Source organism: Columba livia, chromosome 16, assembly GCF_036013475.1.
Source record: "Columba livia isolate bColLiv1 breed racing homer chromosome 16, bColLiv1.pat.W.v2, whole genome shotgun sequence".
NCBI lineage: Eukaryota > Metazoa > Chordata > Aves > Columbiformes > Columbidae > Columba > Columba livia.
In genome coordinates this window covers 975,365-1,000,860 of record NC_088617.1, presented here as the reverse complement: position 1 = coordinate 1,000,860, position 25,496 = coordinate 975,365, and the positions used below count along the sequence as shown (strand labels likewise).

General features: G+C 55.4%; 1 protein-coding gene across 3 annotated transcripts in view; it reads left to right on the top strand.

The window, feature by feature from the left end:
* Positions 1-217: 217 nt before the first annotated feature.
* The window catches only part of B4GALT5 (beta-1,4-galactosyltransferase 5), a 34,583-nt gene continuing 9,304 nt past the window's right edge, over positions 218-25,496 (top strand). The window contains exons 1-2 of one of the 3 annotated variants that reach the window (XM_065031795.1): positions 218-478; positions 23,753-23,887. In XM_065031795.1, coding sequence (XP_064887867.1) covers positions 352-478; positions 23,753-23,887 — 262 coding nt within the window. In that variant the 5' untranslated portion in view covers positions 218-351. Of the gene's footprint in view, positions 479-16,577; positions 16,914-22,451; positions 22,495-23,752; positions 23,888-25,496 lie in introns of those variants that run through there. The other 2 variants (XM_065031796.1, XM_065031797.1) reach the window with 2 other exon arrangements.

Here is a 25,496-nt window from a genome sequence, read left to right as displayed (position 1 = left end):
CATGTCCAGGTGTCCCGAGGCCACTGCCCGGCGTCCCTGACCCATGACCGGCTGCCCCACGACCACCAGCGGTGCCGCCGGGCGGCCCCGGGAGCGGGGCGGGCGGGGCGGGGCGGGGCGGTCCCTGCCGAGGATCCCCGGGCACTGCAGCGGCGGGAGCTCGCCGCCGGTCCCCGCCCCGCCCGCCCCGCTCCTCCCGGCCCGCCCCGCCCCGCCGCGGCTCATTCATGCGGCGGCGCTGGGCGCGGGCGGTGGCTCGGAGCGGCCCCGGCGCGGCGCCTTCCGCCGGGCCTCGGCGCATGTGAGCGGCGGCAGCGGCAGCAGGGCGGCGGCGGCGGCGGCGCATCGGCCATGCGGTGGCCCCGCGGCCCCTGCGGCGCCTGGCGGCTGCTGCCCCGGCGCTCGCTGCTGGCCGCGCTCTTCCTCTTCTCGCTCTCCTCCTCATTCCTCTACTTCGTCTATGTGGCGCCGGGCATCGGTAAGCAGCGGGCCGAGACCCGGGGCGCGGGGCTGGGGGCACGCCATCTCCGGCTAGAAACGCTGAGTAATCCGCGCCGGGCCGGCCCGGGGGCCGCGGCATCCCCGGCGGCCGCTGCCCGAGCGGTGCGGTGCGGCCCGGCCCGGCGGCTCCGCGGTGCCCCGGCGCTCGGCGCTGGGCAGCGCGTCTCCGCCTCCCGCCGGCCCTGGGGAGAGCCCGCAGCCGGGGGAGCGCTCGTCGCGGGGTGCGCGGTGCCCACTCGTGCCCTCCGGGGCGGGCACACGCGGGGGTGCCGATCCCCGCTGCCGGGAGGTACCGGCCGCGCTCCCCGCGGGGCTCCCCGGGCTGGCGGGGCCGGAGCGCAGCCGCCGCTGGAGCCGAGCAGGGGGCGGCGACCTGCCTGCCCCAGAGTGTGTTTGGGACAAGCGGAGTGTTGTCCAAGCGTTTGTGGTCTAAACTCGCGCTCTGGCGGAAATCCTACTCTTTTTTTTTTTGTCAAGTGGGACGATTAGAAGTGTGTGTCTGAGAAGGAGAGTGTACCCGTTCCTGTCTTCTTTTCTATAGTGTGCTTCATGGGGGACTGGAGTAGCTGTGTGCCAAATGACTAGTGCCCAGGGCTGGTGGGGCTGCGTGCCCGCTTCCTGTGAGATGCGGGAAGACTTGTGCCTCGGAAAGCAGCTGTTGTCCTCATACGGTGTATCTCATTTCTGCAAGGAGCCAAGGCTCACAGTTTGGCCTTCAATTGAACTTTGACAACAGTTAATTTTTATAAAAACAATCCTTTCAAAAGAGGTCTTGTGGATGGGTGTTTCTCCTTGAAATGTCATTGGTATTGCTCATGCCATCCCTAGCCTGGACATCCCAAGGAGACCTTTGTGTGCTTTTCAAGGTGACTTTTTATTTACAGACAATGTCCTGTGGCTGCTGCTGGGCTTCGGGAGCCTTTTGTGGGGCGAAGCGGAGGCTGGCTGGTGTGTGGAACCCCGCTCGTGTCCGGGCTGCAGCCTGAGCGAGGACACGCGTCCTGGGCCTCCCCGCCACGCTCCTCCCTGGCTTGGTGGCCCAGGGCTTTGCTGTCCTGATGGGCCGGTGGCTGTCCTGCAGGCTGGCCTCAGGGCCACCAAGCTGCTGTCTTGCATCTCTTGGGTGCTTCATACTGGTGCTAACTGGTGGTGCAGCCTCCGCCTGCTCCCCCTTTAAAGACAGCCTGCCTCGTCCTGTTCACGTGCTGCCGTGCGGCTGGCAGTTGTTTGATCAGATGGATCCTGTAGCCCTTTGCAGGGCAGGCACAGGGGATGTCTTCTCCAAGAGCTGTGGCACAGCTGTGGACAGGCTTCCCCAAGCCCAGAGGGAATAGCTGTACAGTTTCAGAAGGAAACTTCTCTTGTAAGGATGGCTTTGTTCCTTCTTTAGAGTTGTCTAATTCTAATTTGTGCTGCTTCTGCATGGTCACCAGTCCTAGAGGTGCTGGGGACACTGTAGGGTATAAAATGCCATTTAAAACGAGCTCTGTACCCAGAGCCCTTTCCCTACGTGGACCTCAGATGACACGATCACATGCCGCCCCATGTTGTTGCAATCTGCAATGCTGGAAGAGAAAGCAGAGAAGTGAAGGTGGTCCTGTCCCCACCCACCCGTGGATGTCGGAGATCTGAGTCATCTCCCCATCAGGTGACACAAGATCTGCTTCCTCTTTTTCTTTTCCCTCTTTCTCTTTCAGCCAAAAATGTTCCATTATGAAAGCCCAGCCCAGTGCTCCAGCATGGCTGGGCTCATCCTCCCAGCCCTTGAAGGGAGTTTGTTTTCAGGCCAGAGTTGTAAGGAGAAGCTTGGGAGAGAAGTGAGTGGGATGGGACACAAGTAGAGCTGGGGATTTTAGTCAATCACCCATGTGGTGTGTGATGGAGAAACGCCGTCAGCAGGGTGTTCCGGGCCTCGGCCTGCCCGCCGCCGCCTCGTGCGCTGGGTAGGGCTCGGCTGATTTTCTTTGGCCACCGAATGGCCTGGAGAATCCTCTGCCCAAAAACCATCCCTTGCAGGACATGTTGGAGAAGCAGTTGAAGGACTTGCAACTCATCAGCTAAACCATGGGTAGAGGAGTGATTAATCCATTCCTCGATCGTACCTTAATTAAAAAATCCAAATAAACGGGGCCTGAAGCTGTGAGTGAGCTTGAACCAGCTGGAGGTTGGACCTGGAAAAGCTTTCATCTGCTCCATGCTGCTGGGAAGGGTCCTCTACAGCAAACCTGTGCTTGTGGGGGTCAGCGGCCGCGGTGCTGGGGCTGCAGCCAGCCAGCCCTTCCCAGACAGCATCAGCTCCTCTGGGTTGGGACCCGTGGTGGGATGGCAGCGAGGATACGGCATAGCTGGCAGGGTGTGCTGTCACCATGGCAGGGGCAGAGCGGGACTGAGCCTGTCCCCGAGGCCCCTGGTTTGAGTGGGGGGGGAAATTCATTGGTGTTGCTGAGGCTTGTTGTGTGCCAGTGGCAGGAGAAAACTGGGACAGTTGCACTTCTGGGTGCTGTCTCAGCGCATTGGCGCGGAGCTGACATGCTTGCTGGCTCCCTTGCTGGCTGGAAAAGCTGGAAAACTGCTCCTGGTGCCCTTTGGGGACAGGGACGGGAAGCCCAGCCTGGACTCGGGGCTGCCTGTCGCGGTTCTGGCCTGTCGCCCAGCTGGCCATTGTGTGTGACTCCTTGCAAACCAGATAACACCGGTGTGCCCACGGTCTGCTCGAGAAGGAAACGCAGGGAGAAATTCATGTTTACTGTCAGCAAATTTCCATGCTTGGTGCCCACAGGGAGTCCAGAGCGGGGGCTTGTGTTTGCATTGCGCCTGGATTTGTGCGATGCCTGGGTAGCCCCTTGCTTCCCTCCTTCACCAAGGTTTACTCCTGCAGAACTGAAATTTTCTCGTGGCCTCAAGTTTGCGCAGAGCAATCCAAGGTAAATAGTCGGTGCCGCCTCCTTCCCAGTGCTTACGTCCAATACCCGTGTGTCCTCCCCACACACCACCCTAATGATTTACATCCCTGGGCTCCCACAGCCACCTTGGAAAGTAAATTACCAGGGACCAAGCTGATGGCACGAAAACAGCATGCTCCGTTTTTATTCTGCACTGTTCCTCGGCGCCTGCTTGCTTTTGTCCCGGCCGTGGCTGGGGTGATTATGTGGGTCTGTCTCATCGTGGCCATTGTGCGCGGGATGAGGCGGCCGATTGTTCTGCTCCGCGGTGCGCCGGGGCCGGGGCGCAGCGAGGCTGGTGGAGACGCAGCGGCTGGAGGCTCCAGGAGATGCTCGCAGATCTGCTGGGGTCCCCGCTGCCTGCCGGGGAAGCCAAGGCAGCAGTTTCGAGGCGATGCTTGTACAGGTGGGAGATGGCTCTTGCTCAGAGCAAGTGGCAGCAGCGGGGTGAAGGGCTGCATGGCAGACTGCGTTTTAATTTAACAAGAAGTTGCGCTGGCCTTGTCTTTGGAATAAGCAGAGCTTGGTGCTGGCTGAACTGTTTTGTCCCACTCTGGAATCTGGTGGGCACCTCAGTGTGTTTTTTCTCCAAGGCTCATACTTGGCACTGAGGCTCTGACCCTCCTGGCACAGCCGCCTTGCGTGCCCCTCGCTTCTCCAGAAGGAATGTGCAGAAATGGGCTTCCCGGAGTTATTCTGTCTGTACCTGGATCGCAGTGCCGGAGCGAGGATGACGGGTGCAAAGGGTGCGCCGACTCAAGCTGGAACACCTGGAGAAGCTGTTTCTGTTTAGTCTCAGCCTCTACTCCTGAATTCAGGTCCTCCAAGGAGCTGGGCCACAGTCCTTGCCTGTGCTATGTTTTCAAGTTGTGGTGGCTCATACGGCTTCCCTAAAAATGGCTGGTTTTATGCTCTTTTAACAGGGCCTGGGCAGTCAACAGTCAAGGGGATTCTTTCATGCAGCTGAAAACAGTAATGCTTTTACAAGCTGCTTGCGCTGCAAGTTGCTGTTTCGTCTTGATAACTCTCGCCACAACAGTAGGAATTTTTCGGACCTTGGACTTGGTCCCCGTGGACCGGGGGGTGCCGCGTGGCCGGTGGAGGCAGCTCAGGGGCCCTCCCTGGCGCGCGGGTGGCTGCTCTTGGCTTTCCCCTTGTCCCTCCAGATGTTGGAGCCTTTTTGTTTAATTAAGAAAAAAGTAAATTCAGTTTGCACAGGGATCTTATGTGTATGGGTCGGATGTAGGAAAATGATGCAGAGAATTTAATTTATTGGGTAGGGGTTGTAATTCATTCTGGTTTTACTTCCTCAAAACTTAGCAGGAATTGTTCCCGAGCAGTTGTGCAGGACACAAGGTAGCACTGTTAGCCTCGAGTTAAGAAGAACTTGATTTTGATAGGCAGGAGTGCTTTGAAACACTGATCCTTCGCTGCATTTCATCGGCCAGCAGGGCAGCGCTGGGGAAACCCACAGCTTCCTTTGTGCAGCTTGTTTGCTGCTTTGGCCCCTTGTGAGTATATGGCCAAAAATGGCTGGTTTAGTTTGGTTATTTAACGCATCAGCCTGGCAGATCTTAGCACGGAGGAGTTCCAGTGTGGAAAATGGCAAAAAAATGCCCAAATCTTCGGAGAAGCACACCAGGCTGCGGCAGCCTTGGTCGGGCAGCCGTGCGGGTGCCGTCGGGGTTTCTGCAGCTCGCTGGGTGTCTGGGCCCTGCCTGAGCAGGGACGGGACAGGAAGCTGCCGCTCGGAATAATGAGCCGAGGTTTCTGCTGTTGTAGCCCCGGCTTTCGTCTTCCAGGCCTTCCCTCTGCAGTGTGAGGGTCTTTCTTACTACGAAACATGGGCAGCGCTGCCCTCCTCCACCCTCGTCTCGCTGAGAGATCCGCCAGGCAGCCCTTCACAACTGAAGAAGGGAACAACCCAGTCTGTGTGTGTCCCGCCGAGGTTTTTGCAGTCATCGGATCCAACAGCGACTGGGGGTATTAAGAAATCCTCTAGTGCTCCTTGATAGGAGAACTTGAGCTTGGGATCTCCGGTGCTACGTGTGGAAGGAGACCGGCGGCAGCCGTGCGAGATAACTGCTTGGGTAGCGCCGCTTTCTTCATGCAGCGGGTCTCTGGAAGGGCACACGCGGGCAGGGGAGCGGCTGCAGCCCTGCTTGCACGGAGCTGCTCCTGTGCCGATGCATCCGATGTGCTGGTGGTGCAGAGCGGTGGTTGGAGACCACCTCTTGGTCAAGGCGAGCAAACTGCAAGGGTGTCCTGAGGGCGGGTGAATTACTGCGGTCTTTTTGTCTGGAAGCACCTGTGTTGTGTGTCAGGCATGTCTGCTCTGGGTTATTTGCTGGTGGCTTGCTGGGTGTTGCAACTTCAGGGAGCATGTGAAGAGTTCGGGTTTCATGTGTCTGTCTCTGGAAGGCCTGGCCCGTGGGAGCTGATCAACACTCACAAAAGCTTCCATGTACCAGTTAATTACTGCAAATTAAGTGCACCAAAATTTCACTGATTTGCAACAGACCAAACCTTGCAGTGGAACCATTAATGCTGTCAGCTCAGACTTCCGTGAGGCCTGATCTTCATGGGCTTGGGGGACCGTGGAAGGCCAGCGCCTGGTCACTTGTGGTGGAGATGAGGGCCGTGACGCTGCTGCCTTGTTTCCTGAGCTGATCGTCTGCCTCTTTTCTAGGTGGACTAATTAATTGCATTAACTTGGGCAGCATCTGCTCTGCAGGGTACAGTGAACACCCTGGGCACTGCTGCAGGGAGTGGAGACAAGCAACACGGAGCTGTATGTTTGCACCTCTTCCTCTTTGAGTGCCGTTACTGTTGGCGGACTTGAACATCCAAGCAGCACGGGGAGTCTCTAAAGGCTTGATTTTATTGAAGCTTCAGGGGAACCCCACTAGGGTGGCACTGGTGGCACGAACTGGTGGCACTGGCTGGGGCCGGTGTGCTGTGGCTGGGTCGGGCTCTGCAGAGCCCTCTGCTCCCCTGTGGCAGCACCGGGACCAATGGGTCTGGAAGAGACACTGATGCAGAGCCACACAGAGCGAGCAAGTCTCTCCCTGAACAGCTTTATTTTAAAAGCATCATTGTTACAATAAAATGTGTGTTTACTTTGACAAAACCTCTGCTGGGTTATTTTAGTGAAGTTTATTTTCATACTGGCATTTCCTTCTCCTTTGCATTTGCACTGTTGTTCTGAGCGTGGTTTTGTCTGACAACGTTTTGAACACTGGTGCGTTAGGATGCTTCATGTGTGTTTGAAGGCTTTCTAGCACCTGCTCTAAATCCTCTGGGTATTAGTCCTGCTTTGAGAGATGGAGCAGCAAATGCACAGTGGACTGTGCTGTTACAATGCAAAGAAAAACCCCAAATCAGGAATCTTTGAGATGTTTGTGGCGTGTTTTTTGGATAACGTGAAATTGAGAATATTAAAAAACACCGAGGTTTTTAGCGTTACTTCAGAGCTGCTATTATTTTGAAAGGAAAGATAGCCTGAAAAGCTGAAGGGTGATGTCAGTGCCCGGCAGGAGAGCCGCCCTCGGCCATCCTCATCTGTTCCTTGGAAGGGCTCCAGGGGCGATGTGGGGACAGCACGTGGGCCCCTGTCCTGGTGGGCAGCAGCATCCTTGTGGGTGTAGCCAGGGTGTGGGGAGCGATGGGCAGGATGGTGGTGCCCTTTTTCCATCACAAAAGGAATTGTCTGGGGCATGCTGGTGTTGTTCAAAAGTGAATGAGTGACGTGTTGTGCCAGGAGCAGGTGGGTTTGGGGATCCCTTGTGCCCTGTAGTGCCTGCGGGTATTTTGTATGAGGCCACAAGCATCAGCGTACCCGCTTTGGCACTTCGTGTCTCCAAGGCTTGTAGATATTACTTCAGGGGTGCAAGAAGCTCAGTTTGAGCTCCTGCCTCACTCCTGGCTATGTGGGGAGACGAGGGGGATTAGCGCTTGCTTGAGCTGGGCTTTAGCTGCGTGCGTGTGGCCACATTGTGTGTCACTTCCTAAAGCCTATTTTTTCTAGGTTTTTTTGTTTTGAGGTGCAAAACCAAGGCACTTCCCTTTGCAAGTCTGGTTTTGTGTGGCATCCCCAGGCTGGCACAGACCCCTCCAGACCTCTTGCCCTGTGCAGGTCTCATCCTTGGGTCCCTCTGAAGGTGCTGTTGGGGTGCTGGCCAGTCCCCCTTGCAGCAGGGGGGACCCAGCCGGGGTGCCTGTCCCCATCGCACTGGCTCTTGCTGCTGGGGAGAGGCTGCTTCCAGGGGATGTGGGTTCAAATAGCGCCATGGGGTTTTGCTTCAGGTTGTGCCTCAGTTTCCCTGTTCTGCTGCCTCAGGAAACCGCTGTGTTCCTTCCCGTCTGAGCCGGTGCGTGTCCGTGCGATGCTGGGCTGTGTGCTGCCAGCCCGCCGCGGGAGGCGCCTGCAAAGCTGTTCCTTCCCTGTGCCTTTCTGATCCGAAAGGTAAAGGTTGGCACAGATTTCCATAGAGAGGATGTCACCTCACACAGAATGGAAGAAAGCAAATACAGGCAGAAACACAGTTGCAGGTCGGACTGTGCTATAAGCAAGCTTCAGCAAGTGTCTGTTTGCATACCTAGGGAGTTCTATGGCAAAAATAATTGATCGGTTTTACTTGAATGCTACCGCCATACAAATGAGCAGAGGAACCTCCTGAATCCTGGCACTGCATTAGCCACCTCCTTTGCTTTGGAGGGGCTGGGGACCAAGCTGTGCTGGAACTTCAAATGTGCTGATGCGCTGCCAAAAGGCTCCTGCGCAGGGATCGGAGGGTTATACCTGCAAGGAGGAGGGGGAGCTGGCAGAGGTCCACGTGATGCCTGCAACAGGAGAGCACGTACTCTTCATTGGCGGTGTCTCCCCTCAGCAGCAGGTTGGGAGCAGCCGTGTCTTGAGCAAGGATTTCGGGTGGAGAGTGAAGACAGCTATGTGAATGCTAATGTTTGTAAAGCACCTCTAAAAAAAAATGTCCAAGGCATACAGAATGGAAGAGGAAAGCAAACACTGCAGTGCACCAGGTAGTCAAGTACCAGCCGTTTATTCTTTTTCTCTTTCCCTCACCTACCTGACAGGAAGAGGAAAGCGTTTCAGCCCTGTTCTGCCCCTCGTGCCCCTGCGTCAGCGGGCTCGGCCGCGTTGTGCAACGGCCGCTCTTGCCACAGCACCGGGCAGCGCTGGGGCTGCGTGAGCGCCCCGCAAGCTGGTGGGGCTTGGCAAGCGATGCACAGACCGCAGGTGAATAAAGCAGCTCAAAGGGCTCTATCCCACAGCAGGAGGGCCCAGAGCTGTTGTAGCTTGAAGCTAGCGCGGGCCGTGCCTGCGGTGTGCGCGTTTTCTGTGCTGGGGCTGCAGCACCCTGCTGCCGGGCAGAGAGCAGGGTGCGCCGTTCCCGTGCGAGCGCAGGGCTCCCTTGGAGCTGCGTCCCCGCGGGGCTCAGGGTGGCCCAGCCGCGCGGCCCTGCGAGCGCAGCGGTGTGAAACGCTTCCACACGCGCCGCTCGCTTTTATTCTGCAGTCGTATTTATTTTGTTTCCCCTCAGTGTTTTTCCAACTCATGTCTTGCTGCCAGAGTCCATATTAATAATGCATGACTCTTTTTTTTTATGGTGCTTCCTTCCCGGCGTCCCTTTCAGCTGCTGAGTCAGAGAAGATTGTTATAGCAGCAGCCTCTGAAGTGGTGAAATGCCCCTGCAGTGCTCAACTGCTGTCATTTATCATCCCGGCTCTCTGCGGGCAGTTCCCCTGCCCGGCTCTGGGTGAGGAGACCGATGCCAAAAGGCCGATTCCGGCTATGCCAGCTGGTGACTGGCGAGATCTGCTCCGCCGAGCCTTCCTAGCTAGTGTTTCATTAGAGCAGGTATCGCCTCTGTTGGCTGCTCTGGTTTTTAGCTTTGAAATCCTGCAAAGTTGTTTTTCTTCCTGATCTGCCTGGGATTGTCCTTTGGGATTGTGCCCGTGACTTTTCTTTTTTAATCCCCTCCTTAAATGAGTGGTTTTTTTCTTCCTCTCTGCACCCCCTGAGATCTGTGCCTGGGCTCTTTAAGGTAATTGAAATGACAGAAGCCACATAACGTGTTAACGTGGTTAAATTAACTCAAAAGCCTTCCCGTGGCTGTTGAAACGTGCCTGGCTGCTGCAGGGAGCCCTGGAGCTGCTTGTGCAGCATGGGGGGGATTTGCAGGGCTGCTGCCTCCAGGTGAGGATCAGCTCCCTACCTGCTGGGGCTGAAACCTGGAGAGAGACAGGGAGCAAGAACCCTTTTCAGTGAATTTGTCTCCTAATGACTCAGGTAATAAATACAGCATAATCTTGGGGAGCAAACCTCTGCTGTCCCGTGTCCTAGTGTGATTTTCTGTTTGGGTGGAAGCGGCTGCAGGGGCAGTCACTGGTGGGGAGCAGGGTTGTGCTGCCTCCTGCCCCAGGCTGGGAAAGAGCATCCTCAGGGCTGGGAACAGCATCCGCATAGTGTTCCCGAGTTGGTGTTCGCCTCTGCATGCTTTGAAAGACTCACCTGTAAGTATATGCGGTTGTACCAGAGCTGAGCAGTAGAGGAGTGGGGCTTGCCTGTGGAAGGCAGGTTTATTTTTGCCAGACTTCTTAAACTGCTTGGCTGTCCTGTGTCCCGGTGTTGGGGACAGCGCCAGCCTGTTTGCAGCGGGATAGTCACCCTCGTCATGGGATGCTTCCCGCTCGGCACCCGGCTCTTTCTGCTGGGGCTCTGCAAGCGCTGTGCTCCCCATTCCTTCCTCCCCAGGAAGGGGAAGCACAACCGATATGGTGTGAAATTCCTCCAGAGCTGCAGCACATCCTCCTGCCGTGCTGCAGCATGGCTTCCTTTACACTAGCCATTTCTCTTGCTGTGGATTTTTTTTAGCGCTTTGCTGGCTATTGGTTGCCCACTGCCCTGGCTACAGGGCCAAGCTTGTAGGCACCCTACCTGTGCCCCCCAAGAGGGAGAGGGCAAGCTCTACCCATGGGTGGCTTTTGCCTGTTCCAGGGGGAAGCTTTGCAGAAGGATCCCCTGGAATCCTGTGCCTCGGGTCCAGCCGTGGCCAGCAGCGTGGCTTCTCGCGGCCGTGGCCAGCAGCGTGGCTTCTCGCGGCCGTGGCCAGCAGCGTGGCTTCTCGCGGCCGTGGCCAGCAGCGTGGCTTCTCGCGGCCGTGGCCAGCAGCGTGGCTTCTCGCGGCCGTGGCCAGCAGCGTGGCTTCTCGTGGCTGTGGCCAGCAGCGTGGCTTCTCGCGGCCGTGGCCAGCAGTGTGGCTTCTCGTGGCCATCACCGGCTGCCCCGCTGCTTCTGCCTGGCAGAGAAACACAACGCCACCCGCAACTAGTGAGAAGACCGACTTGCTTCTCAGCTAACAAGATTTAGGTGGATTATGCTATGTATTTAATCAAGGGCTAAGCTCATTGCCTTATTTGAAATGGATCAAAGCCCTCGAAAATGCCAGCCTGGAGACCAGCTATTGAGTGAGAATATTATTGAGCGTGTTTCTGGGGTGAGGCTTGCTTCAGAGAGCCAGGTAGTTCATCAGGCAGGTTTGGGGCTGCAGCATTGACCAAAATGCAGAACCAGGTGGGAAAAGTTTGAAGCGATGGGGAGGTACGTTGTTAGTCACTGACCATCCTGGAGGATTTGGGGGGACAAAGGCTTTGCTTTCCTGGCTTTCAGTTTGAAACCATGCTTCCAGATGTTAGTACATAAAGTTCCATGCTGGCAGGTAAGGGAGGTGCTCTGGCTTTCAGCAGTCAGGCTGTCACCTTCAGTTGGGCCCCGGGAGCGCGGGGTGGTGGGCGCGGCAGCGGACCTGCTGCACCGGGCTGAGTTCTGCATGTGTGCCAAGGTGGACCCAGGCGTTGCTGTAACCAGATAGTGGGGCAAGTTTAAAGTGATTTTCTAGTGAACAGCTGTTGTGCTGGCCTGGCGTGGTACGGCAAGGCTGTCCAAGGTGCACAGCTGTCTCTTTCTTGCAAGACGAGGGTTTTTGCTGTGCAAGGTGCGTTGGTGCCGCAGGTGCCCTGTCCTTGTGTCCACATCAGCATGCTGCCCGCACGCCCCGCACCGCTCCACCTGCACGCAGCCAGCTGTCCTGACTTAGTTGAGCAAGCTGTTGAAAACACACCGGCTATTCAAATCACCTTTCCTCTTTCTTAAAAAGAGAAGTTTAGTCCAGTAACCACCTTCTGTCTTGCTGCCGTTCGACGTAAGGAGGGCAGCCGCAGCTCAGGGCTCTCCCGCGCTGCGGACGTGACTGTCGGCACTGCCTGAGAACAGCAAACACCACCCAGCCAAATGCTCATCTGGAGGAGCGTGTCCTGAGCCCTCGTGCAGGGCCGGCCGAGCTCGTGTGTGACAGCCAGGTGGAAAGTGTTCCCATGTTTAATTTATTGCTAATCAAACCTGCAAATGAGGCTTTGCCTCTGTTCTCCTCCAGCACAAACCTGTTGTCCGTCATCCTGCCCTAACTTGCATTTCTAATTACAGGTGAAGATTGGTCAAGCATCCTTTTGTGTTTCAGAGGCCTCAGCAGGCTTGCTAGCTTGCAATCATCCCGTCAGCACCAGCTTTCTGGTGTCTTGGGTTGTATCAAGTGGTCTTACAGTTTCTGGGCTGCAGCCATGGGGTGTCTTGTTCTGTTTGCTGGGTTGGTAAGAGCAGATGGAGGGAGCTGTGCCAGGAGGGCCTTCCCAGCTTCAGGGTGCTCTGTTAGCCCTGCTTTCACCTAACGAAAAAAGTGCCAGTCAACATAGTAATTGTCTCGTTTGCTGCTGCACTGCAGAAAGCTGATAGCAAAGCAGGGCTCGCAGCGGGTGCTGACACCAGCCCTTTCTCCCCTGTGCTGCGCTCCCCGGCTGCGTCCCCGCTCTGCATGCGGGGCACTGCATGTGCATCCGCCTTGGGACCGGGTCGAAAATCCCCCAAACTGCAGGATGCTGCTGAAGAGAACCTGGCATTTGTAGGACTGTGTTTGCAAAGCGTTGCCAGGGCTTGGCTGGGTGGCGGAGGAGGATGGTGTTCAGCTGTAATACCTTGGAGAAACAAACACAACCTGGGCAAATCGAGTAACTTGAGGGGATAAATTGGTGTAATCTAAAATCTCGTTATCTAAAATCTCGTAATCTAAAATCTCCCACCATGGAGGGAAGGGCTGGTTCCTCAGCTGGGAGGAGGAGGATGGGTGGCCGTGTTGCTGTGCTTGGTGGGTTGGAGGGGCTGCTGCGGGCAGGGTGCTTGGGACCCCAGCCCTCATCAGCTCCTTCCCCCTGCCCTGCTCCTTCCCTGCAGCCCTCCCAGACCTGGGGGTGTCTGCAATAGCCAACCCTGCCCATTTGAAGTGCGGGGGGTGTTTGCAGAGGGAGAGGAGGAGGTTGTTAAGCCCCTGATGAAGCTGGCTCTGCTTCCAGCCATCCTGAGCGGGGCAATGCCATGCTGCCGCTGCCCACCCCAGCCCTGGGGTTGCTGGGGAGCCGCTCTGGTGCGGCTTCATGAGATGCACATTGAGAAATGTGGTGTTTTGGTGTGTTTCTTTAAGATGCCAAAGAAATAGCTGTCCCCAAAACCTCATGGCAAACTTGATGCGCTTCTCTTAACTTCCTGCTAGTGATCTGGGGATGTGGCTGAGGAGACTCTGAAATGGATAGAGAGGGGTCAAAAACACCTCTGAGCTCTGTGTATGGTCCAGGGAGTTGCTTGGGTAAGGGCAGGGGAGCCCAGGCTGGGATCACCACAGCTTCAGGTGAGCACAACAGCTTTCCTGTGTGTCTGAGACCGAAAGCCCAGGGCAGGGCAATGCCGCGGGGACTGGCACTGCCTTGCTGCAGGAGGTGCCCGCTGTTTGGTTTCGGGGTGGTGTTTCCGACCATCCTACCCTCCCTGTTTGCACGCTGAGTGTCCCCTTGGGCCTCAGTGCCTTGTCCTGCCTCTGCTCAGGGTCTGATTGTGCAGGAGGATGCCAGCGCGCTCCCAGCTTTCCCAGAGCTTGGTCTTCTGCTGTGATGGCAAAGCACGGAGCTGCTCCTGCCGACCCAGGCCCAGCTGTCGCCGGGCTGGAGCAGCCCCTGGGTGCTGGGCTGCGCTCCCATGGGCGGGCTCCCAGAGCCACCGTGTCTAAACCCTGCTCCTGAACCCAAACGGATGGATGCACCCACCTATTAGAAATTAATTCCCCTCCTCATTTGCCAGGTGATGCCTCTTTATTGCGAGGGTTTCTGCAGCGTGGGGGGACACATGTCCCACGCAGGGCTGGGGAGAGCTGCTCGACCTCCCGTTCGCAGTGTGTTTATCTGTTCCAGGGTAGGGAGATGTCTGACTCCTGTTTGCAGAGCCTGACTTCTGGGTGAATCGGATTAGTTTATTACTTGTTTTTTCTCCCCCGCTCCCGCCCTGTTGCTCATGGGGATGAGTGAGCGCTCAGATCCCTCGGTAAACACGCAACTCGGAGAAACTTCAGCTGCTGCTGTGCGTGAGGAGCTTAAAGGTGTTTCTGGACGGGGGGATGGAGGGAGAGGGTTCGTTCTGTTCCCCGATGTGCCCCTGCATGTGCTCGTCCTTCTCCAGGGCTGGGGGGCAGTAGGAAAGAACTCCAGCTTGGCAGCCCCAAGCAGTCCTGACTCCTGGTTAGCTCGGGGCTGCAGACGCTCTCATCCCTTGCTGAGCTCACTCGATAGCCTTATTCTGCTTATCTAGGATTAATATGTAACTCAATGGTAGCATGTAAAGCACAATTCTGCAAGCGTGGTGCTTGTGGTAAAGGGTGGTGCAAATCTGGTTTCTGATGGTGGGGCACTTGGTTTCCCCCCTTCCCGTGATAAGGTTTAGGGTTTGCTTATGCCTGGCGCCAGGGCAGCAGCGCTGTTGGTAAATGTTTGCCATGGCTGGGCAGGAGGGACAAGGCCAGAGGGAGGGAGAGGAGTGAGATCCTGCGCACGGCCATGGGGCAAGGCCATGGGGCACAGCATGTCCCTCCCTGCTGTCCCCAGAGAGGGGTCCGGGCCCAAGCGCATGGCAGAGATCTGTGGCGTGGGGTGATGGAGAGGAGGGTTTTTCCATTATCCCCTGCTCTGGGTGTCCCAGGCAGGCTCTCATACCATTGCTGTTCTGCTCACGCACAGGGAGGTGTTGCGCAGGCTGTGATTTGATGTGTAGTCTCTTAGTTAAGCACTAAATAAGTTCATAGGTGAGGGATTAATTCTTTCCAGTGAAGTAATTCCCTACTCTGAGAGTGGAATTGGTTAATTCATTTACAGCAGCTGTATTGCCAGTTTGCTTGTCAAGCGGAAGAAAACCATATAAAAATGTTAGGTATTCCAAGGCTACATAGCTCACAACAAAGCTAATAAATGTCTTGGGACAGAATTCTTACAAAGTCCCGTAGGTAATTGTATGTTGGAAGTTCAAAGTTGCATGCTCTCTGATAGCTTTTATTTTGTTCTATAAGAACGCAGCAGCTGTACCGACTGTTTGCAGTGCAGTCTTTAATTATTGCAGACAAGAACAGCTCTGTAATGTTACTGCGGAGGCCAAGCTGCTGTGGATCTTAGTGGCACTGTGCGGTGTAAGTACCCTTGGCAGGGAGCTCCAGGCTGCTGCCTTTTAAAATCCTGGACAACAATAACCCCACGTGATTGAAGAATTTCAGCTTGGAGAGGTTTTTCGGAGCGGCGGGGGCTGCCGTTTCCGGGCAGCGTGGATGGGGCCGTGGCGCTGCTCCTTCCCCGCCCGCCCCAACGCCCGGTGTCCCGGGACCTGGCAACCTATGGAAGAGAAACCACAACAGGGACAGTCTTGGGACATTGCTGCAGAGGGATCTCTCCTTGGATGCAGTCTCCATGGTGCAATCATGAGTGCTGCAAAGCAGCCTCTGTACACTCGAGGCTGAAGCTGCAGGATATTTTATTTTCACCAATATTGCAATATTGCGGTGCCTGCTCCTGGCTCTGGGCTTTTTACCCCCAGCAAGGAGTCCAAACACCCACGTCAGGGCAGATGCCAGCCTGTGGCTTCTGGTGGTGGATGTTACCCCGCTGATAGGAGCAGTCACCACGACGCTTGGGTATTTCCAGCATAAACACCTTGGTCCAGGCGGAGGGTTGCACTGTGCGACCCGCCCCGCACCTCTCGTGGGGCGGCCGCCGTGTCCCCCCCGGCACGTCTGGCTCTGAGCGTGGGGACACGAAGCAGCCCCCGCTTGGCAAACCCACCGCAGGGACGCAAATCTCTGCTCTGGGTCTCACCGTTCCGATGGCAAGGAGCGTCCCCTGGGGTGAGTGCGTCCTGGGCAAACCAGGCAGGGAGCAGGACTTTCCCTGGGGTAACTTATTTTTTCCCGGAGGCAAAGAAGATATAAATAGGAGCTGGACCATGCTTTAGCCATAAATGGCAGTGGAAGATGTGCCATGGGTCTTGCTGAATTAAGAGAAGAATGAATGCTGTCCTGGATGCTGTAACCACAAATCCTGTGCCCGTGTTTAAGCATGACAACTGGGAGGGTGTATTGTTTCATGTGTGTTAACGGGGATGGTCCAGCAAACCACTGACCAGAAACAATGTCTTGGGCCCCCCCTTGGAACAGCTCAGCTGCGGCAGACATGAGGCTGTACATGTGATAACCCTTTTTGTTCAGCCACACTGAACTTGTAAAACATGCTTCAAAAATCAGGTCTTTGTGCTTTTTGGGGGGAATATCCTAAGCAACAGTCCTGTTTTCTTCCATCAAAGTCAGGGTGTTAAAGCTTCCGATAGTGCAGTTTGTACTGTGTGAACTGAGTCAGTAAATCCATGACTCCGTTAAGTTGGTTTTATCTTTCCATTTTATACTCTCCAATGGGTATAGTTGATCTCCTCATTTGTAAAGCTAACAAATTGGTGATTTCAGTATCTATTTAAATGGTGTGTGAGGTATATAGAAATTTTAAATACAAATCCACCTGGCTGTAGTCTAGTTTGCTTCAACTGATGAAAACTCCCTATTGATGCAGTTCCTGGGCAGCAGTGCTCCCCCGTCCCCCTCTTCCTGCGTGTCCTGAGTCCGCTTGTTTGGCGAGCGGGATGTCCAGGTTGGTGGGGGTGCCTGCAGTACAGGATTTCCTTCCTCTCCCATTCCCACGACCTGGAGCTGAGGAGCCATCCTGAGCAGCCACATCCTTCCCTGCCCTCCTGCTCCACTGGCACTGCTGGGGAGCGTTTGCCCATTCTTCCTCCCCCCTGCTTGCCCAAGCATTCACTTAATTCTCGTTTATTGCTTTTTTAACTGAAGCTCTCCCTCTGTTTCCTCATCCTTATCCTACACGAGCATCGGGCTCAGGCGTCAGGATTCCTGCTGCTCCGAGGCGGTGTCCGGGATGCAGGAATTCGCTCCACTTTGTCTCCTAATGAACCGAAGGAACAAATGCTGGACTGTAGATGTTTGCTGTCGGTAGCCAGCAGCAGGCTGCGTGCTGCCAGCCAGAGAGGTTAGCAACCATTTCACCCTGCCTGCTGAAGGGCCTTTCATTGCACATTTAACTGTGCGGTGCCCGCAAGTGCCCAGCGAGCGCTGTGCTTTGTGCTCTGTGTGTGGAGAGATCTGCTGGCAGCTGATGCTCTTTTTCTCCTTGGAAGCGGCTGCGCTGACCCTGGCGAAGGGCGGCAAGTGGGGGAGGACAAGCTGGCTGGAGATGGGGGAGAGCTGCCCATTGTCATGAAGGAGGGCTGAAAAATAAAACAGGAGATGTAGTCATGTGCAATTGCATCTCCTGAACAGCAATTAAAGCAGGAGAGTCCGAATCTCGCTAGGAAGGGTAATATTTAACTTGGGCAAATGCTTGTTATGCTCTCTCCTCCAGCCTGCACATGTCACTATGCCCTTCCTCGCAGAGAGGAATTGCAGCGGAGCCTGGGAGTTGAGCTGGACTTGCGGTTTGCAGAGCCCGGTGTGAGCTCACAGCCGTCCTCGGTGCTGCTGCCCTGCTGCACGGGTCAGCTGTGTGCATGGCGTGGGGAGCTGGGTCCCGTGGGGCAGCTGCACGGGTCAGCTGTGTGCATGGCGTGGGGAGCTGGGTCCCGTGGGGCAGCTGCACGGGTCAGCTGTGTGCATGGCGTGGGGAGCTGGGTCCCGTGGGGCAGCTGCACGGGTCAGCTGTGTGCATGGCGTGGGGAGCTGGGTCCCGTGGGGCAGCTGCACGGGTCAGCTGTGTGCATGGCGTGGGGAGCTGGGTCCCGTGGGGCAGCTGCACGGGTCAGCTGTGTGCATGGCGTGGGGAGCTGGGTCCCGTGGGGCTGCTGCACGGGTCAGCTGTGTGCATCGCGTGGGGAGCTGGGTCCCGTGGGGCTGCTGCACGGGTCAGCTGTGTGCATCGCGTGGGGAGCTTGGTCCGTGTGCCGGTGTGGGGCTGTTCCCTGCCCGGGGGCTCAACCCACCACCAGCGCTGGCTGCTGCAGGGCTCCTTCCACAGGTGCCTTGGTGCTAGAAATGGTCCATGAGTTCCCTTGGCCTTTGGAGCTTTCCCATGCATGCAGAGCATGTCATGCTTCTCTTGCTGCGTGTCCTAAAATTGGTGCAGTGTTCTTCCAAGTCATTTGTACAAACAGCTTAGCTCAGCCAGCTGTAGAATTGCTCCTGAAAGTTCTTCTCTTAATGTGTAGGGGACTTTTGGAATAATCTGAATTTTCTTCTCCCTTGCTGAAGCCTCCCCAGGGTCATCTTTGTCTAAGACAGTTCAGATACAAATTCTCAGTAGCCAGATTTTGGTCAAGCACCACTGCAGCCTCCCATCCTCCCCACTTGCTTTGTGCACATGCGGGCTGCGAACTTGCCAATTTTGGGGATGGTTCATTTGTAATTACCAGCTCAGTGCTGCTGCTGCACTGTTAATTCTTCGACCACTTAACGTATCAAATTATTCTTTCCTTTGCTATTTATAGGCGAAGGGCTAAGTAACAGTGATGACATGAATATTAAATTCTGTAAAACTAATCGAAACCTCTTATTTAATTGTTCTGGCACTCTGTATGTCTGGGGAATACGGTGCTACTCGAAGGCTAATAGAGACAGAGGTCTCATGGTGTATTAGTGATGGGATGCTGCTAAATTTCTTAGCTATTAGAGCTTGTTTATGAGTTAGGACTATCATAACTGTCTATCTGTTCCTTGGAGACTTAGTTTGATTAAACCCCTATGTATTGCTAATGGAACTCAACTGATGCTGGGGATCTGCTGGGAGAGCTTAACAAAAGGCTTAACGTAGACGTGACTCTACGGGTTTCGCTGTCTCTGGGCCCCGTGGGAGCTGTTTGCAGCAGGCAGGATGTCCTGGCCCCGGCAGGGTGCTGGGGTGACCTGAGCGCCCGTCCCTGCCGCCGCGGGACCCCTCGGCTCTCCCAGGGCTGGCGTCCTGCCCGCTCCGCTGCTCTTCGGACCTGCTCTCTGGCAAAGTGGTTTGTTCAGCAGCAGTGTCCGCGGTCGTACGTTGGTTTATGGCTGTGTTGGTTGAGCTGGGTGCTGCCGGGGCAGGGGCGGCGCGGGCTGCCCTCCCAGGATGGGCTCCCGCTGCTCCGGAGCCCCCGGTGCCGGCAGGAGAAAGCAGCACGTTGCAGTGAGACCCTGATAAACTCACAAACAGCCCTTCCGTGCATCTGCAGCGCCGATGGACTAATGAACCGGGGAACAATGCTGAATGTGACAAAAAGCCCTAAATCTCAAAGCAGAGGAAGAGCTGCTCCTTCCCCAGGAAAGCCTGGCCGCTCTGCTGGGTGCTGATACTGCTGGGGGTGCGCAGGGCTGCGTGAGCCGCCTGGCCCCTCTTCCTGACCCCGGCGGCTGTCTCTCCCGTGGGGTCCCGCGCCGTCCCCCGTGCCAGGGGATGCCGGAGGAAGGTCCTTTCCGCAGGCAGCACAAACGTGTTGCGGTCAGGAGCAAGACGTGTCAGGTCTGTCCCCTTCCCGTGTCGGTAGCTGGTGTGAATCACGTCAGACCTCTTTCAAATCAACTGCTGAGCTGCAAATTACCCTGCTGCCTCTTCTAGTACACATCATCATGGAGAAATTAATTTTCTGTGAGAGAGTCAGCTGTTTCTTGATTAGAAGTGCTCCGAAAATACCAACAGAAAAATGATTACAGGAAGCCTTCAGTGCTCATTTATATAATGGAACTTGACCTCCCTGGTTGAAGTTGTTCCATCCACTCCTGGCTTGGACAAGAACTTGCCCTCTTGGTTGCATATGAGCAGGGAGGTTGGGGTGCAGCATCCCGAGGGGTGCGCCGGCCCCGGGCTGCAGCCGTGTGTTCCAACTGGTGGCAAGCTGTAGATCTGATGTCACGGTTTCCACGTATTTAAATCACAGCAGGGTGACTTGTCCATTAACAATCTAACAAGAGTAATCTTAAGGCAGTCATTTGGGCAAACACTTTCTTCGCTTTTGCTTGTTTTCTGAGTAGTGAGGGTCTGCTGGAAATTTGTAGGAAAAGGGGCATCTTCCCCCACCCCCGCTACTGACAGCAGCTGAAATCTCTCTGCTGTCTTTGTCCTGCTGCTCAGCGGCCATAGCTGAGCCGTTACCACTGTGCGTATGTGGTCTGAAGTGCTGCATGCCCAAATGGAATAAAGGCAGAAGGCCAGTGTAATTTTCAAGATCATCCTATGTGATTAGATTAGCAATGTCTCACAACACAGAGAATTGCTTTCTGGCTGAACCTCGGTTCAGGCCAAGCGTGTGCGTGTGTGTCCGTCCCCCGGCAGCGGGGATGCTCGCCTCCTCTCTCCTTGCTCCGCTGCTGCCGGCTCGGGGGGATGCTGCTGCTTGGCTGCAGTGGCCCCGGGCTCTCCAGGGTCAGCCAGGTCAGGCTTAATAAATTTAAAATGTGGCCAATTTGCTCATGAAAAGCAAAGGAAACCGAGGGGTGAGGTTTGAGTTTAGTACAGTGATTCTCAAATGTTGGTCCAGACCCAGCCCTGGCCATGGCAGTCCTGTGGAGCCAATTAGGCACCATGTGGGTATGAGGAGTGAAATGTTTTCAATAATAGCTTTTAAATCCAGTTTTCTGACCCAAATGAATTGCGTGTTCCGGATAAGCATGGGGTTTGTGAAGCTTGTCTCATGTTGGCAAGCTGTTTCGGGGACGGAAGGGGCTCTTGTCACTGGGCTGGGGTCAATATGGTTGTAGGGGTTTCTTGGTGTTGGGTGCGTGGCACCTTCACAGCGCAGCTCATCCGTGGCCAGGTATCTCCTTGATTATCTGAGTAAAGGGCTTAATACATGAAAAGGTGAGTGCTGTCTTGCACAAAGGCGGCGCTGTTAGTGCTGGCGCTCCCCGGGGACGGCGGCTGCTGTGCAGTCTGCCAGGATTCCCGCGGCAGCTCCGTGCGAGTCCGACCAGCGAAGCGTGTCGTGTGGTTGCGGCGAGGCCCGGCTCCGTCTGCCCGCCGCGGCAGCAACCGGCGCTTTCACTGCGCCCCGCGATCCTCCCTCTTCCTCAAATTAACCAGGGGCCGGATGCTGATACGTGCGTCTCGTTCTTTCATGCTTCACCAAACCTGGTTCTGCTTTATCCAGCGAGTAGAAGGCATAATGAAGTAGAAAGCTGGATTACGTGTTCAGCATCAGCGAGTTATGCCTTGCCATGGACTCAAACCCTGTACGAGCTTGCTGCCTGCCTTCCCTTAACAACAGCCCGGTTCTGACAAACATTGCAACCCCAGTGCCTTCAGCTACCCTTTGGCTGCCCCCTGCAAAGAGGAGAGGAGCTGTGTCCCTGCTCCTCGTTAGCCTTTAGGTTTTTGGAGAGGGAGCTGGGCAGTCTCTAACCCCTGAGGTGAGGTTGTGGTGCCGCTCTCTTGTATGAGCCCATGCCCTGCTGTGCTTCCTCGGCTTTGGAGGAGGCTGTTCCCATCCCTGGATGCGTTGGTTCGTGCTGCCTCGTGGTAGAGCCTCACGGTGCTCCCTGCTGCAGCCTGCGCTGGATGCTGTCTTTGGGCAAGACGTTATAAACGTGTCCACAGGTACTGTGTGCCCCAAGTATCAGCCCTTAATATGTTGCCTTTGCAACCGAAGCGGAGCTGTGACCGTGGGCTGGTGAGCTGAAGGAGGAGCTGCCCAACGTCTGTGTCTTGTCGTGGCTGTCTGGGGGTCCTGCCCTCTGCCTGGGCAGGTCGGGCCGCAGCTGCCCTGTGCGTCCTGCCCGAGACCCGTGGCCGTGCCAGCCTGACCGCATTGCTCACTTATTCACAGCTAACCTCTAAATCACCCATTTCCACCAACTTCTTTTCTATTTTGTTTTATTCTTCCCCCAGTGACTCCCGTTTCTGCAATTCCAGGTTGGCAGCTGCCCGGCAAGGCTGGGGATGTAGCGGGGAGGGATGCTGGAAGTGCTGGGGCTGGACCACTGGTGCAGCTGCAGTGTGGTTTCATGTTGATTTCCAAGCAGTAGATGAATCCCACTGTGAGCATATGAAGGTTTTAGGGCTGGGTGTGAGACTTTGCACAGGGAATTTCAGCTACATTTATTTCTAGCCTGTGGTGCCACATCAAAATGCCAGTTTTTCTGTAAGCCGTATTCCCTGAGGATTTGCTGGAGTGAATTCCTCATCTTTCTGAGCAGGAGCAGCTCTCGCTGCCTCTCACTATCATTGCAATAGGAGTATCCTGCCAAGAAACTGCACCAAAGCATGTTTATTTTGTAGCTGTCACTAAGGAGCCGGGTGGTCACTCTGGGTTGCAGAGCCGGCCCTGAAGAGGCGAGTGGGCAAAGCGGGGCTTTGGATGCAGCTTTGGCTGAGGCAGCTCCTGCTTGTTGCTGTTGTAACTGCTGGCTTAAGGTGCTGTCGCTGGCTCCACCACAAAGGGTGCCTGTATGGAAAGGCAAGGGGCTGGAAATGGGCATTTTAAGTTGCATTTCAAGCTGTTTGGTTGCCAAGCACTTACTGCAGCCAACCCCCTTCTTGCTGAAAATCTGGCTGGGAGACCGGCTGGGCACAGGCAGCAGCCGGGCATGATGTGGGGGCTCCGGGCATGATGTGGGGGCTCTGGGCATGGCCTGGTGCTCCAGCGGCCTTTCAGGTATTTACTTAGATGCATGAAAACAAAATACTGTTGGGATTGGGAAATGCATCTGGGCAGCCTTTCTGGAGGCTGACTCAGTGCGTGGGTGTGAAAGGGGGAAGCAGGGCAGGCAGACCGTGGGAGGTGTTTGGGGGGACCCTTGCTCTCCCATCGCGGCGCCGCCTCTGGGGAGCCCTGTCTGATCTGCGCTCCCGGTGACTGCAGCGATGACTGTGCCTTTCTGGCACTGCCAGCCGACTGTTTCGGGCTGTTACAGCTTGTGATACGCCTGCTGTAGAAAACAACCTGTCTGTTAGGGGTGTTTCCTGGTCACATTTCGTCAGACATTGCCCTCTGTGCAGGGTCTGTGTCATTTCCTTGACCTGTTTCCCTCTTCAGCCTTCCTGGAGTGTCTTTCGGCCTGTTTTTTTTTTAATTACTAGTGCAGAATTTGCCTTGTTATGTCCCTCTCTGTTTTGAATCAAGATTTATTTTCCCCTTTGTTCTTAAGCCTTAAACTCCCCTGCAGCAGGGCTGTGCTGGCACTGCCACGCAGAGGGGTGCGGTGGCCGTCCTGCCGTCCCCGCGGGCACTGCTGGTGACGCAGGGCTGTCCTTGCTGCTGTTTGCTTTGGGGCCCGTCCCTGCCAGCACCAGGTGTCAGCTGAAACTGAAACCCAAGCAGGCTCAGCCTGAGCGGTGCCAGGGCACGGGGTCAGTGGGGAAGGAAGGGTGGGGGGAAGAAACCTGGCTGGGGACACATGCTGCTGCGACACGCTGCCTGCTCTGGGACATACGGAATGCTGGTGGGTTCAGAGGCTGGCAGTGGGATGTTTTTTGTGGTGCCCATTGAGGAACCTTTGCCAAGTGTTAACCCTTGGTGCTGCACAGTCTGGGAATGAATGCCCTTCTCCAGGTGTGCGGCTTAGTTTCTTGTTATAATGACATTTCCTAATGAAACCTCCCTGCCCAGGCAGCAAAAGGTGCTGTGTTTGAGCTGCAGTGCTGCATGACAGTCTGCGTTGTCAGGTCTAGCTGGGCGTGCTGCCCTCATTAACCAGCCGGGTTTCCAGACGTGCCTTACGCCTCCGCTTCCCAACCCTGTGCCCTCCCCGGCTCCCATCGGGCAACCGAGGCACGTGCGACCTGGGGATCCTGCCGGCAGGAGGGAGCTGAAACCAAGCAGAAGGCTGGGAGCGGTTCCAAAAGACTCTTATTTCCCTTTCCTGCAGAAGGTGATGCTCATAGAAATATTTCTGTTTTATTCTCCCCGGCAGTGAACACCTACCTCTTCATGATGCAAGCCCAAGGCATCATGATTCGTGAAAACATGCGAACAATAGGAGCTCAGGTGTACGAGCAGGTGGTCCGCAGTGCCTATGCCAAGAGGAACAGCAGCGTGAATGACTCAGGTATTTCTCGAATAATTGTCATTTTGATCAAAGATTGCATTTCCATTGGAAAATGAGTTCAACTGAACCACTCTTGCTTGAAGGAATTAATTTATGCTGGTAAATGCAGGGTAGGAACTTCTTTTATTTTTATATATAAAACCATATGTATTATATAAAATAAAAATACATGATATATAGAATTACTGTATATATATTAAAATTGTATTTTTATATATATATATATATATACACATATATATATATACACATATATACGTATATAAAAAATTTATTCCAATGCTTCTAACTTGTATAAGGGCTGAAAATCTTGAAACACCTCAAATGATGGCATGCTGAGCCGAAAACCTCTTTGCTTTCCAGGAATTCAACTTGTTAGCTTCGACTGGTCTGAGGGTAAACGCTTCCAAATTTCGGTGCAAGGATCAGCTTTCATATTTAAAACACTAACTTCATAGAGGCGTGTGTGCACAGAGGCCCGGCTGCCTGCACGTGGAGCAGCCTGCGCTCATCAGCTTCACTCTGCCCATGCAAGCATGAGCTGAGGTGACTTGGCTGGAGATCTGCCACAAATAATATATTGAACTTCGGGCAGAACGCAGGAGCGGAGTTGCGGGCTCCCGCTCCCAGGCTGCTTAGAGTCTGTAATACAGGGCTGATAACAGGGTTCCAGGTTTTGGTGTAAACACGGTACAGCAAAAGCCCAAATGCACGTGGCTGGGTGTAAGCCAAGGTGAGGCATTGCCTTCGGGCTGGTGTGACATCGAGCGAGTTCCTTCCCTGGTGACGTGTCCCCGGTGCCTCACGCGGGTCTCGGTTCCCAGGCGCGGCTGGCATCGGGCTGCAGCCGTGCCGCGGCGTTCGGCTCAGCTGCTCTGCTGCAGGGGCTCATCAGCAGGGGCTGGCAGAGTTTTTAAAGGCAAGATTATTTCCTTATTATTTATATATATATATATAAGCTGTGTCCCTGCCTCCCAGCCCTGCAAGGAGTGGGTGGTGTGGCTGCCGGTTCAGCTGCACTCTGACCAGGAATGGGCACGGGAGGGGAATTATCGACTTGCACAAGAGATCGACACCTTGGGTCACCTCCTCTCCCAGCCGAATCCAGCCAGGACTGCCAGCCTGGTCTATTTTTAAGGCTGGAAATATCAAGTAAAGCAGACGCAGGGTGAGGAAGTAGCTGATCCCCAGGAGGAGGAGGGTTAGTCACTGCACCGCTTTGGCTCGCGGTGGTGGGAGCCTTCATCCTGCTGTGGTCCCGGCACAGCCCCGGGGGCTCCGAGCCCTCCAAAAGCCTGTGTGCTCCTGCCGTCTGCAGCACACGGGGAAACGGCTCCTAAATTAGCAGCAGCAGTGCCAGTACCACTGCTTCTGAAATCACTGGCTTTGCTCGGGCCTCAGGTCCACCCCAGCTCTGCAGGAGAGGGCTCGTACCCCTCCTGCCTGGAGAGCACCGGCTGCAAGGACAGTTTTAATGTATGCAAGTGCTATACACAGTCCTTGGGTGACCTTCCCTGGCGGGCAGGTCAAAACAGATGCATGACGGATGGTGGTGACATCTGGAAGGCACGTGGTGCCGTAGCCACAAGGATTATATTAACACCGGGAT